Source organism: Stenella coeruleoalba, assembly GCF_951394435.1.
Source record: "Stenella coeruleoalba genome assembly, chromosome: 20".
NCBI classification, from domain to species: domain Eukaryota; kingdom Metazoa; phylum Chordata; class Mammalia; order Artiodactyla; family Delphinidae; genus Stenella; species Stenella coeruleoalba.
Window position 1 is genome coordinate 40992064 of NC_137166.1, and position 13489 is coordinate 41005552.

General features: G+C 47.4%; 1 protein-coding gene across 12 annotated transcripts in view; it reads right to left on the reverse strand.

Moving 5' to 3' along the window:
* ANKRD27 (ankyrin repeat domain 27) overlaps positions 1-13489 on the reverse strand; it is a 54693-nt gene that overhangs the window by 26773 nt on the left and 14431 nt on the right. For all 12 annotated transcript variants that reach the window (XM_079907118.1, XM_079907122.1, XM_079907116.1 and 9 more), the window contains 10 exons: positions 10305-10415; positions 8282-8438; positions 7168-7322; positions 6666-6725; positions 6132-6185; positions 5960-6025; positions 5796-5872; positions 4859-4980; positions 3709-3787; positions 3080-3212 (listed from right to left, as the gene is read on the reverse strand). In XM_079907118.1, coding sequence (XP_079763244.1) covers positions 3080-3212; positions 3709-3787; positions 4859-4980; positions 5796-5872; positions 5960-6025; positions 6132-6185; positions 6666-6725; positions 7168-7322; positions 8282-8438; positions 10305-10415 — 1014 coding nt within the window. The remainder of the gene's footprint in view (positions 1-3079; positions 3213-3708; positions 3788-4858; positions 4981-5795; positions 5873-5959; positions 6026-6131; positions 6186-6665; positions 6726-7167; positions 7323-8281; positions 8439-10304; positions 10416-13489) is intronic.

Genomic DNA, 13489 nt, shown 5'->3' on the forward strand with positions numbered 1-13489 from the left:
TTACTGATTTCCTAACACTTAGTCCTTAATGCTTTTCAGAAACCTCACCTGCTGTGTGGAGATACACTTGGGCTCTCCCCCCGGGAAATTCTATCAATACCAACAAGCAGCCGTGGCCTCGCACTTTCCTAGATGGAACTGCACTAAGGCACAGGCAATGCCACAGACGGAATCCCAACGCTGCCATCACAAAAGACAAGGAAGCCACAACACCTGCTCTGTCCATAAAGGTAAAAGGACATCTCTCAGGCCTGACCCACTCAAGACCCAAGGCTCGGGCTCCACGGCCAGCCGAGAGGATGATGCAACCTTGTCGCAATTCCAGGGGGACCAACCACCCTCCAATCCGGGAGGGCAGGACCAGGGTCTGACGGCCCAGACAAGACGGGCGCACTGGGCTGTGTCCCCCCCTTGCCCACCCAAGCTAATGGCCATCCTTGGGGCTATCCACGCAGGATGCACCAGACAGCCAGGAAACAGAGGCATCCAGATGCCGGTGTTGCCAGATCAAGGAAGGGCATCGGTATCACGTAACACTTCAAAAAGGCACTTTCAAATACGCCATTTGATCCTCGCAACCACCTGGCAAGGGTGAAATACCTAACACGATCCCCAGTGTAGACAGGAGGGACAGAGGCTCAGAGAGACAAACTGACTTGCCCAAGGGCTGGACTCAAACCAACACCAGCACAAGAGGGGCCACCCCTCAAACATTGCCACAATCCCACTTGGAATATTTTCTGAAAGAAAAGTATGTGTGAGAAACTGACTGTTAGTGTTTGGTCAACCACCTCTTTACTCTCTGGCCAAAGGCCTTCAAGCGTTGGACTTCCTGCCTACATGCCACGGAAAGTAAGAAAGCAGGATGGTTGTGGTACAGGATGGGTGCAGCAAGGGGACAGGAGCACCTTCAAGAGGTGGGCACCTCCCTCCAGGTGACAAGGGGCACCCCTGGCCCCAGCAAGGAGCACCAGGCAAGTCCTCTGCAGGGTAGTGGGTCCAGGAGGGGAGACCCATCAGAGGGAAAGAACCAGAAGGGCAGGGCCATGATGGAAAACCTCTGCAGGCACCATGGGAACAACACGTGTTCCTAGAACCTCACAGAAGACAATTCAAACTAAGAAATCTTGCTGCCCAACTCTGGAAGTGAGCGGCATCTCTCTTTTTTTTTTTTTTTTATAAACTTATCTATTTATTATTTTATTTTTGGCTGCACTGGGTCTTTGTTGCTAGGCACGGGCTTTCTTTAGTTGCGGGGGCCACTCTTCGTTGCGGTGCACAGGCTTCTCATTGCTGTGGCTTCTCTTGTTGCGGAGCATGGGCCAGCTTCAGTAGTTGCAGTATGAACGCAAGGCTCAGTAGTTGTGGCTCATGGGCTCTAGAGCGCAGGCTCAGTAGTTGCGGCGCACGGGCTTAGTTGCTCCACGGCATGTGGGATCTTCCCGGACCAGGGCTCGAACACGTGTCCCCTGCCTTGGCAGGTGGATTCTTAACCACTGCGCCACCAGGGAAGCCCCGAGTGACATTTCTGACTCTGCAGACCTGTGTGTATGCAGAGGCGCCCGTGAACACACACGTGTGCATTCTAGAATGTTAATGAGTTCCCCCTAAATTAGAAACAACTTTTCACGGGAGTCACAGCCAGCCACATCTGAGATGAGGTGCACAGCCTCTAATTTCACCTGCGTATGTGTGTGGGCAATCAAATCAGAGCAGAACTTAATTCTTCAGCAAGCACCATGATACTGCCAGGCTGTGTGCCAGCAAGTGCAGCATAAGCTCAAATTCTGGTTAAAAATATAATTGTATAAGTGCAGAAAAAAGACATATGCCAAAATGTTAATAAGTCATCCCCAACTAGTGTGTTTATGGGAGGCTTTTGTTGTCTTCACTGCTACTTTTTATATTTCACATATTAGTTACAAGCAAATAGTTTTCTAATGAGAAAAAAATAGAACTATTCATTTTGGGGAAAAAGTATACAAGGCTATGTACATTACAATTTCAATTATGTAAAGTATACATGGCAAGGAAAAAGACTAGAAAATACATAAACATGTTAACAATAAATGAATTCAGGGAACTGCTTGTACCCGAGTGTTCCTGTCTGAACAGGCCTATGTTCTTTTCCACGTGTTTCAACTTATTACTTTGGGAGCTTCTAACATCAGGGGAAAATTAAGATCGAAGTTCAATCCTCAGGACTCTTGGTGTTTTTTTGCTTTTTTTTTTCTTTTGGCTGCCTTGGGTCTTTGCTGCTGCATGTGGGCTTTCTCTAATTGTGGCGAGCGGGGGCTACTCTTCGTTGTGGGGCAGTGGCTTCTCTTGTTGCCGAGCACGGGCTCTAGGCGTGCAGGCTTCAGTAGTTGCAGCATGTGGGCTCAGGAGTTGTGGCTCGCGGGCTCTAGAGCACAGGCTCAGTAGTTGTGGCGCACGGGCTTAGCTGCTCTGCAGCATGTGGGATCTTCCTGGACCAGGGCTCGAACCCGTGTCCCCTGCACTGGCAGGCGGATTCTTAACCACTGCGCCACCAGGGAAGTCCTAGGACTCTTGGTTTTTAATACAGAAATCTCTTTATTCGATTGATTTCAACTTTGCAATTTCTGTGAGTACTGTCATGTTTTGCTGGTTGGTATGGCAGTGAAATAAGCCAGCAGTGCAATCTTGGTTCAAGAGTCTCACAGTTCTCATGGGAACATCATCGCCTCCACTAGCCAAAGCTCACCAACCAACCAAGAAAATAATAATAGGGCCACTGAGTCCTGAAAACTGCAGACGTTAGTAATCTCATCTCCTGCCCATCATGATCAGGATACCCCAGTTCACCGCTTCTAGCTTCCCCTTCTGCCCGTGTGCTTTTGAGGATGACAAGGATTAATGAAGCAGATCAACAATGTGAAGGACAAGATAACGCGCAAACTTTCACAACCTACGGGGGGCTAGTGTTCACTCACTGGGCTGAGGCCCCATTCTCTCGGGAGAGCATCTCTGACGGCCCCTCCCCCACACCACCCTGAGAACCCCATCACACACGCCGTGACACCCACAAAAAAAGGGCAGAGAAGGAGGGAGGTCTTACCAGTGGCTTAACGGAGAGGCTTCCCTGCCGAATATATTCAATTGCAGCCTCAACTGAGGTCAGGCAGTATCCCAGTTCATCTTTTGCTGAGCTGCTAAATCTGAAGTTCTTGATATAACTCAAATTTGCCATCCTAACAGAAGGAAGAAAGAAGTTTTATTGTTGTACACCCAATTAACACTTTGGCCGAAACAATGCTGTTGGCTTCATCATCAAGTCGGTTGGCTCCTGGGAGCCGGCGCTGCTGTCCCTGGGTCTTTATTTAGAGGGAGCACAATTAGGAAAATAAGTGAAGCTACTTGCGACTTTCCTGGAATGGGCTAGTTTTTAGAGAGCTGGTAATTATACAGGGAACTTGCATTTCTGTGGGAAAAGGACGGGCTTTGGAGCCGGACAGAATTGGAGTCTGCTTCCCGCTCAGCCACTGACTAGCCACATGCTCCAGAATGAGAAACGTAAGCTCGCTGGCTCAGTTTCCCCATCTGTACATGGAATGACGGCCACCCCCTGCAGGACGAAAGCAGGGCAGTACCTGGCTCATAAGGGGCACTCAGTTTCCTAGAGTGACACTAAAACCACCCCAGTACAGTGCTGCCATTTTGAAAAAGCATTTTAACAAAAAATATTACCAATTAGGGATCTCTGTTTTCACAAGCAAATACAACAGGACTGATAGCAGATCATCAGCGCACATGGTCTCCAAGTTAACTGCAAGGGGGAAACACATGTTCAAAGCCATCCTGGGACTCAAATGGACCGACAAGTGTTATCAACTCCCCACCACCATCCAACCCACAAAACCACAATCCAGGAAGATGACACATCAGGGAGAAATTCAATCGCACGATTTCCTTTCTAGCGTCCTGAATAGATGTCAGACTCCAGGGGAAAATGAATGCTTCGCATCCTCAGAACACGTGCAGGAGAAGCAAACTGCAAGCAGACCACCCCTCGCTACCTCCCGGGACAGATAAAGAGCCCGAGGAAGTCAGCAATGGTGGATACAACTTGAAGGCGTGCCCGAGGCACTGCCAGAAGCCTCTTTCCTCCTGGGATCATTTCTGTTTTATACACCTCAGAGTCTAATGCTGACCTGCAGCTTGACTCTACTGTTTTCATTAAAATTTTGTTTAAGTAATCCATTCACACATTTAAAATTTCAAAGAGTACAAAAGAGCCAACCGTGCACATCTCTCCCATCGCTGCCACCCAGACTTCTTTCCCAGAGGCCACTGCTGTTGCTTCCCATGTACCTGTCCACAGACAGTCTATGATCTCCCCATTGTATGTATGGATACAGAGTCGCCCCCTTTCCGCAATGCTGCTGGAAGGGTACCATACACACTCCTGTTCTTTCTTCATTGATAATACGCTTCGAAGATCACCCCATCTGCCCACACAGATCTGCCTTCTCATTACTTTTCTCTTAGCTTATTTTGTTTTTACTTTTTATAATGGAAAATTTTAAACGTATATAAAATTAGAGAGAACAACTTAACAGCTGAACCCCCATGTTTCCATCACCAGTTTGGCTCGTTTTTGAGGCCGCTGCTTCTCCACCAGCATTTTCTCACCCTAAAGACGCCTCACCTACCCTGCCCCCCGACCCCCATTACGAGGCACCCGCTCCTCAGATCCGACGCCAGGCCACTCACACAGAAATGCTCTGTTGCCCATCCACCCATCTCTATGAGCCTTTAAGATGACTGCTTCTCAACAGACGTTTGCAGCTGGATGTATGCAGCCACCCCACTGCAGGTCCCTTCACCGAGCACACACCTCTCTGGCTGGGAGACTGGGTGATCAGCTGCACCACCTTCCACAAACAAGCCAGCTTCTGCTGCGGGGACGTGCACCTGTTCAGCTGAGCCAGCTCCCTCTTGGCACGAGGTATGTTGAAGCTGCAAAATAATTTGGAAAGTGACCACATAAGACCACGGTGTGAGGGCCCTCCTTCTCGGATCTAATCCCATACCTCAGATTCACATTTCTTACAGCAAACCATAAGTAAAGACAAACAAAACTAGAAACTCAGAAGTAATCGGACTCGGGTCACTGGCAAAACCCAGCAGCTTTCAAGGTGCCAATCAAGCTGCCAGGTGATGTAGCTGCACCAGAAAATTAGGAAAAAAAATCAGCAAGCCTTAGCCCCAGAATGAAATAGGCCAATGGGCGGGGAGTTTAGACATAAACAATTTAGATTTTTTTTTTTTTTTTACTTTTTGGCTGAGCTGCACGGCATGCGGGATCTTAGTTCCCCAACCAGGGATCGAACCCGTGCCCCCTGCAGGGAAGCACGAAGTCTTAACCGCTGGACCACCAAGGAAGTCCCTAGACATTTTTGTAATAAAATGAAACTTAATCCAAAAGGAGATGCCCCTAAAGCAGGGGTCCCTCAGACTGGCAGGTGAGGAGAGACATCTGTGTGCAGGGCCCACCTGGGTGAGCTGCGTGCCTGCCCAGAGACCAGCTGTGTACGACTCCACCCCTTCTGGCTCCCACTCACCGGATGCTGGCAGGCGGGTGCAGGAGCATGCCAGCTCCGAAACAGTCATCTGCCAACCTCAGCCCCTTTATCTTTGGTCACAAATAACTGCCCTGTTCCACGGTCTGAACCATGTCAAATCAGTGCCGCCACTGCTGCTTCGGGATGGGGGGGGATGGCGAACGGTGCCCCAGCCCCTGAGGACACGGCCACAGCAGTGCAAACCCTTACCTGAACTCAGGTTTCACACCAATATCCTTCTGCTGAAGATCTTGAAGGCTCCTTGTGATTTTGTTAAAGGCAGCATCCTAACAAGAGATTTTAATGAAGCTTCAAATGTCTTAAAAGGCTTAGAACAGGGCTTCCATCCTGGACGATGATGATGGAGAACCTACCTCACTTGCCTCCATGGTCCCCACATATTTAAAGATCAGGTCGTAAATATCGTGCTGGACATACATCTGTGAAATCAACAGGACCCAGTTCAAGGCATGTGAGTGGGGGGTGGGCGACAAAGGAGCCCCCGGCACTGCCGTCTTCTCTCCCCTCGCCGCCCTGGCCCCTTACCTCTACGGCCTGTTTCATCAGGTTCATCTGGGCCTCCTGCTTGGCGAGCACTTTCTGGAGGACAAGACGAGTACAGTTACAGAGCATGGACTAGCATGTGGGCAAACTGTAAGTCTCTCTCTCTCTTTTTTTTTTTTTTGGTTTATTTAGTTGATTCACAATGTTGTGTTAATTTCTGCTGCACAGCACAGTGATTCAGTTATACATATATATACCTTCTTTTTTTAATATTCTTTTCCATTATGGCTTATCACAGGATGTTGAATATAGTTCCCTGTGCTGTACAGTAGGACCTTGTGGTTTGTCCATCCTATATATAATAGTTCACATCTGCCAACCCCGAACTTCCACTCCATCCCTCCTCCAACCCTCTCCTCCTCGGCAACCACCAGTCTGTCCTCTATGTCCGTGAGTCTGTTTCTGTTTCGTAGATAGGTTCACTCATGGCATATTTTAGATTCCACGCATAAGTGATATATGCTATTTGTCTCTCTCTTTCTGGCAGGTGTCTCTTTTGAACGTCGTGCTGCTTACCAGGTGGGAGTCCCTCAGCAGCTGCTGGAGGCATCTGGTGTAGAGAGCATTCACGGAGTCCTGTGCAACACAGAGCAGAGAGAGGTCACCCTCATGATCCAAGGCCACGACACAAAACCCGGGACATGTCACATGTCCTGGGGCAAAGAGAACATTTCACAAAATGGATTTCCTGGGTGACAAGCTCTAAATCCTAAAGCAAGCTTATCAAATCAAGTGTGTGATTTGTTTTTCAACTTTTTTTAGGTACATGCATTAAAAGTAGGAAAAAAAATTCCCCTTAGGGTTAACATAGATGATAACAATATTCATCTTTATACTTCTCTGTGATTTTCAAGTTTTCTACAGTGGTCTGTAGTACTTTTATAGGTAAAAAGAAACATTTAAACAAAACTTCCAACGATGGAGGCAGCAAAGTTACAGAGTGAACTGAGAGGGATCCTGGTGCTCTGAACTGGCCTGAGACAAAGCACGCTTAGCAAAGCAAGACACGGCTACTGACTATGTGATGACGGAGGCTCTTTCTTTCACACTCTCTGAACGTTCGCTGGAAAGAGGCGATGTTCCTGTCGAATCTCTCTGCATGTCTTCCCAAAAACTCTCTCACGTCTTCGATGGTTTTCAGGGAAAAGGGATCTGAGGGTGTTGAAGGCTCTTCTGAAAAAGAGACAGAGGGTCAGGCTGGCTGAAGGCTTCACTGTTTCCTAACAGCGCAAGTCCCACAACCCTTTGCCCTGCTCCTCCAGGATCTGACGCTCCATCTTCCACAGGAGGAGAGGGATGACCTTATTTCAAGATATTGCCCAAGAGCAGCCCAGTTGGGGGTCCAGAGAGCCTGGTCCTCTTGAAGCCCTTTCCTGGGACCAAACCTGAATTATCTGGGACCCTAGGCATGACCTGTGATGCTGTGGTGAGGAAGCCCTGATTCCTGACAATAAGAGCCTCAGATAGGAGCGTTTGGCACATTAATTGTTATCTCAACTTCATGGAGCACCAAAGAATTATTACCTGTTAAAAATAATGAGATCTAGGGCTTCCGTGGTGGCACAGTGGTTGAGAGTCCCCCTGCCGGTGCGGGGGACGCAGGTTTGTGCCCCGGTCCGGGAAGATCCCACATGCCGTGGAGCGGCTAGGCCTGCGAGCCATGGCTGCTGGGCCTGCACGTCCGGAGCCTGTGCTCCGCAACGGGAGAGGCCACAACAGTGAGAGGCCCGCATACCGCAAAAAATATATATAAATTAAAAAAATAATGAGATTTCAAAGAGGCACAGCAGTGGGGCTGGGTGGGTAATAATGCTGTAAGAGGTAGCCCTAAAGCCGAGGCCCAGAGACAAAGCCAGGGCTGCCACTTTGCACAACTCCAGGGGGCGCCATTCCCACTAAGGTCTATGTGTGTAACACCCAACATGTGCAACCACGCACAGCAGCCTAATCCACGTCACCTTGGCTCAGGATGACTTTCTGATTAAGTTTTAGGGGGAATTATTGTAAACAGTTATGCAGGTTTCTAGCGGGCTCTTGAATATTTTATGGGATGTTTACAACAGCTGCGTCAGGAGGAAGTTCAACAAGCACATTTCTCCCAATCAGGAGAAAGGGGTTTTCTCCCAGAATACCTGAACTCTCTCTCTTTTCCAAAGGATGGGCTATGCACAGTATGCTGAAACTTTCTTCTTTTTCATTGTAGAAAGTTTCTTCAAAGAGAATGGGCACGGAGAGAAGACAGGCGAAACCAGCTCCTAGTTTAATCCTGTTTCCTTGGATAAAGACATCCTGGAACAAGAGAGCCATCACTGCACCAGCAGCCCGTGTGACTGCCGACCGCTCAGCCTGGTCCCCATCCGGCACTTCACCCCACCCGCCTGCCTCTGCTCCAGTGTGGGTTTGGGGGGGCACCAACACTCTTCCAGCTTGCTTTCTGATCCTAACATGTTTTCTTCCCTCTTTGTTCACCCTGTCACTCCAGCTACACAGTACCCTGATTCTTTTCACATGTTGCTACCCAAAAGCACCGTACCCTCCGCAAAAGGAAAAAGTAAGAAGGTTCTCCTCTCTGAATAAGAGATCAGAATGACCCGACGCTGCGACCCAGAAGCACCAAAGGATGCGCGCTGCATCCCCTCCACGGCTCATCACTCTGGCCGTGGCCAAGGTGCCCGGGAAGACCAGCCACGATGAGCCCAGTGCCTCTGTTCTCTTGGTAGATTTGGGTACCAGGAAGAGAACAAGTAAACTGACGGGCAGCTGTGGTGAGCAGATCCCTGGCAGGAAAATGGAAGCATGCTTGGGAGCCACAGGGCTGCAGACCACCCCTCACCCCAGACTGGCGTACTGGTACCCACCCCCCGGACCCATCCCTCCTTGACGCCCCCCCCAATGCCCACGGCCCCGGCTACGCCTGACTGTGGGTAGGCTGGGGACCACGGCCAGTCCTGACCAGGGATGGAACCTCCCCCTCTCGGAACCTATCTGCTTCCGCTTAAAAAAAATAAGAGAATGCCTACCCCAAAGTTAACATCAACAATGAGACAGACTGACGTCACATGCCTCCTGACACGATGCACTGAGAGAGATAAAACACCCTTCCGAGGCGTTCCTACTGAAAAGGCATAACTGCGATCTAATCATGGGAAACATCAGAGAAACCCACACTGAGGGAGAGTCTACAAAGCAAGACAAAAATGTCAATGTCATGAAAGACACAGACTGAGGAACCGTTCCAAATGGAAGGAAACTAAAAAGACTAACCACTGAATACACTGCATGATCCCAGACGTGATCCTGGATCTAAAAAAATAGATCTTTTTTGCTATAATAGGGTATTACAACTAGCAGAATTTGTTGAAGGACAGTATGCTGGGACTTCCCTGGTGGTCTAGTGGTTAAGACTCTGCACTTCCAATGCAGGGGGCGCGGGTTCAATCCCTGGTCAGGGACTAAGATCCCACATGCTGGGGTGCGGCCAAAAAACCCAAAAAAGATTAAAAAAGGACAGTATGTTGGAGAAGCGTATTCTATCAATGCTAAATTTTGTGTGATCACTGTGCTGTATTATAGGAAATACACGTTGTTTTGAAGCAAAGGGACATGGTGTCTGCAACTTTTAGTCTTTCTGAAAAAGGTTCAGAAAAAGTAATAATGTGTGGTGTAGACAGATAGAGAGATAGACAGATGGATAGATGGGGATAGGGGTGAGGAAATAAAACAGATGTGGCCAAAATGCTGACAGCTGACCAATCTGGGCAGAAAGGTATGTGAGAGTTCTCTGTACCTTACTGAAACTTTCTATAGGTTTGAGATGATTTCAAAACAAAAAATTCTTAAATTAGAAATTCGTCCCTGATCTCAAGGGCACTGGGGATAAACAGCTTGCTCTGACAGGGCCTCTCTGGGGAGGTGTCCCAGCCACTCCCCGACTCCCCGGCAGAATACCCACGGGCTGAGGGAGAGGTGCCCGGCCCCGCCTCACCTCCTGGCTGCAGCCAGCTCCTCCGCCCTCAAAGGTAGCAGGGCTGCTGTGGTGTCAAAGCCATCACGTAACACAGCCGTGAAAGGGTGAGAAGCAGGATTCTCTCCCCTCCCCCACTCCCAAACACTGAGTGAGTGGCCCTGGTTGACCCACAAGAAACGAAAGAATACCTTTCCATTTAAGGTCTGAAAGTGTTCTTCCACTGGGATCAAAATATAGGACTCAAACTGACAAGTAGACTGAACACTGCCTGACAGGCTTCCTTTGCAGGGTACTAACACCTGGAAAAAAACAAATTAGGGTGAATACTCAACAGACGTGTCATTTACAACTTCAGCAGAACACGAGGCATCTCAAGATGCTCCAGCAGAACTGCCACGGGGACCTCCTGGCAGAGAGGACCTCTGGGGTCACTGGCCAAAGGGGCAGCAGCTGATCTGTTGCCACTGTGATGGAAGCTGAGGCGCCCACCCAGCCGAGGGAGGAAGCACACGCCTCCCCCATCCCCGGGCCTCAGACCGGAGGGCTCACTCCCACCCCGCTGGGCCCTCCCTGCAGCTACCCCAGGGGCCCCCTCTGTCCTCAGCAGGCTCAGGAATGATTCCAGATGAAGAAACGATAGTTTGAAAAGTACAGAAAAGTGAAACTAAAAAATCGCACGGCATCCCACCACCTGAATGATAAACGCAGCACAATGAAGACAGTTTCCTTCCCATCTTCTTTCTATGCTTTTTTAAGCTGAACTGTGATCACAGTTTGTTTTACCAGCCACAGAAATACAGTTTCCTATTGCAGGCTGCCACCTCCACCAGAGATGTCTCAGGTGCCAGACTGTGTCTCTGGGGCAGCCTCAACCTGAAATGTGAATTTTGGTCCCACCGTGGCCACCATGTTGACCGGGCACCAGCTTCTTTGCTCAACACAGCAAAGGCAACCACACGTGTATCTGTGCTCGGCCCAGGGACTCACATTTAAGAGGAATCTCTCAGATTCAAGTGCACCTGGGAGATGACGACCAAAGTGGTGATGTCCCTCAGAGCCCCAGGTCCTAAAGCAGCCTGGCGCAAGGCAAGCAGCTTCTGCACTATCCCCACTGGACAGACAAGGAAACCGAGGCTCAAGGAAGTGCAGCAACTTGTCCAGGGGCACGCAGCAAGTGAGTGACAGAACCAGGACTCAACCTCCTGTTCCCCACCTCACCACAGCCCAGTCCTGTGGCCTCCTGGAGGCCAGTGCTGGGAGCAGGGAGCACAGCCCAGCATATGCTGGAGTTTCCTCTGTGAAGACACCACGAAACTCTGGGGCCTTCAAGAGCAGCTGTCATTAGGAGCTTCCTCAGGCAGGTCAGAAAGAGCTTCTCTCCCCACGAGGGATACGCCAATTGCTCACGGCAGAAAAGGGAGGCCCTCGTTGATGGAAGATCACAACTGTCTATGAAGTGGGCTTGCCTCTCTGCAAAAAATCAAGACTGAATCAGACCCAGAGCTAGACTTAACTACCAAGTTCAGGAAATACAGAGACCAGAGGACCATGGTAAACACCACCACAGGACTGCAACCGGCTCAAGCCAGAAGGCAGGAAACTCTACAGGATGAATGACCTTGATACTTGAATTGTGAGCAAAGAAGGAAAACGAGGAAAGTGGGGCTTATAGTTAAAAAAACAGACTGTGGTGATGATTTCACAAGTCTACACACATGTCAAAATGGATCCAGTTTTACACACTGAGTAGGTACAGTTTAGTTGTTCTTTTCAAAGTTTAGCTCAAGAAAGTTAGGAGGAAAAGAGATTTAAAAGGCATACCAAGCAACAAGAATTTACTGTATAGCACAGGGAACTATATTCAATATCTTGTAATAACCTATAATGGAAAAGAATCTGAAAAAAAAAAATATATATATATAACTCAAAAAATATATAAATATATAACAAAAAATATATATATATATCAAAAAATATATATATATAACTTTTATATATATATAAAATATATATATATAACCTATATAAAATATATATATAATAACCTATAATGGAAAAGAATCTGAAAAAATATATATATATAACTCAAAATATATATATAAAACAAAAAATATATATATATAACATTTATATATATATAAAATATATATATAACTGAAAAAAAATATATATATATAATATATATATATAACTCAATCACTTTGCTCAATCACCTAAAACTAACATAATACTGTAAATCAACTATACTTCAATTTTTTTAAAAAAGGCCTACCAATCCAGAATAACGTGTGGATCACCTTTGGATTCTGATTTAAACAAACCAACTGGAAAACAAACAAAAAATTATGAGATAATCTGGGAAATTTGAACAGTGACTAGACATTTCACAACAGTAAGGAGATACTGAAGAATTTTTTAGCTGTGATAATGGTATGTGATTACTTTTTTAAGTCCTTATCATTTAAAACTACATTCCTACATATTTACAGATGAAATCACATGACTACCTTATATAATTTTCTGGAATTTGCTTCAAAATGGTCCCCTGGCTAAGGGGAGAGGGCAGCAGGGATAGAAGTGAGATATGCTGGCATCTGAGCTGGGCACTGCGGAAGTTGAGTGATGAGGCGTGGGGTGCATTGCATGATTTGTTCCACTTGTACATGTTTGAAATTAAACATAATAATTTTTAAAAATTTTTCAGATAGCCAACTTTATTCAACTAATTATTAAAATTTAGTTTGGTTTTTCTGTTTTTTCTTCATTCAATATTCATGACACTGGGCACTGTTGGAGATATGGTGCTTTGTCCTCATGGACATTACGTTCTAAGTGGAGGATAGAGATTTCTGAATAATAAAACACATATTCCATATATCAGTAAGTTCTATGCAGAAAATAAAGCAGAATATCAGGACAGAGAATGACTGGAGTGGGGCAAGGGTTCGCTAACTCAGGTAGAGTGGTTACGGAGGTCTCTGAGGAAGTAGCTTCTGAGCAAGGAATGGATGAAGAGAAGGAACCACCAACTAAAGATCTAAGGGAAGAACATTTTTGTCAGAAGAAAGCATGTGCAAAGGTCCTGAATGGGCTTGGTGGTAGCAGATATGGAATGAGAAATGGGGGAGAAAAACATAAAAATTTTAAATGTTAATGAAAGTGCAACTTAAAGAAAGAAACGGGAGGCCCTCAGGTATGAGCCAGAACTGAGAAACGGCCTCAAGGTTCCTAGGTGGCCTCAAGGCAGCCGTGAACACAGAAAGATCTTGGAAACCCGAGGGTTGGCCCCAGGCCAGGGGACAGCATGAACCAGGCCTAGGGGATGTTTACGCAGGCCAAGGGATTGCCCCACTCCAGCTCAATGGATCAAAGA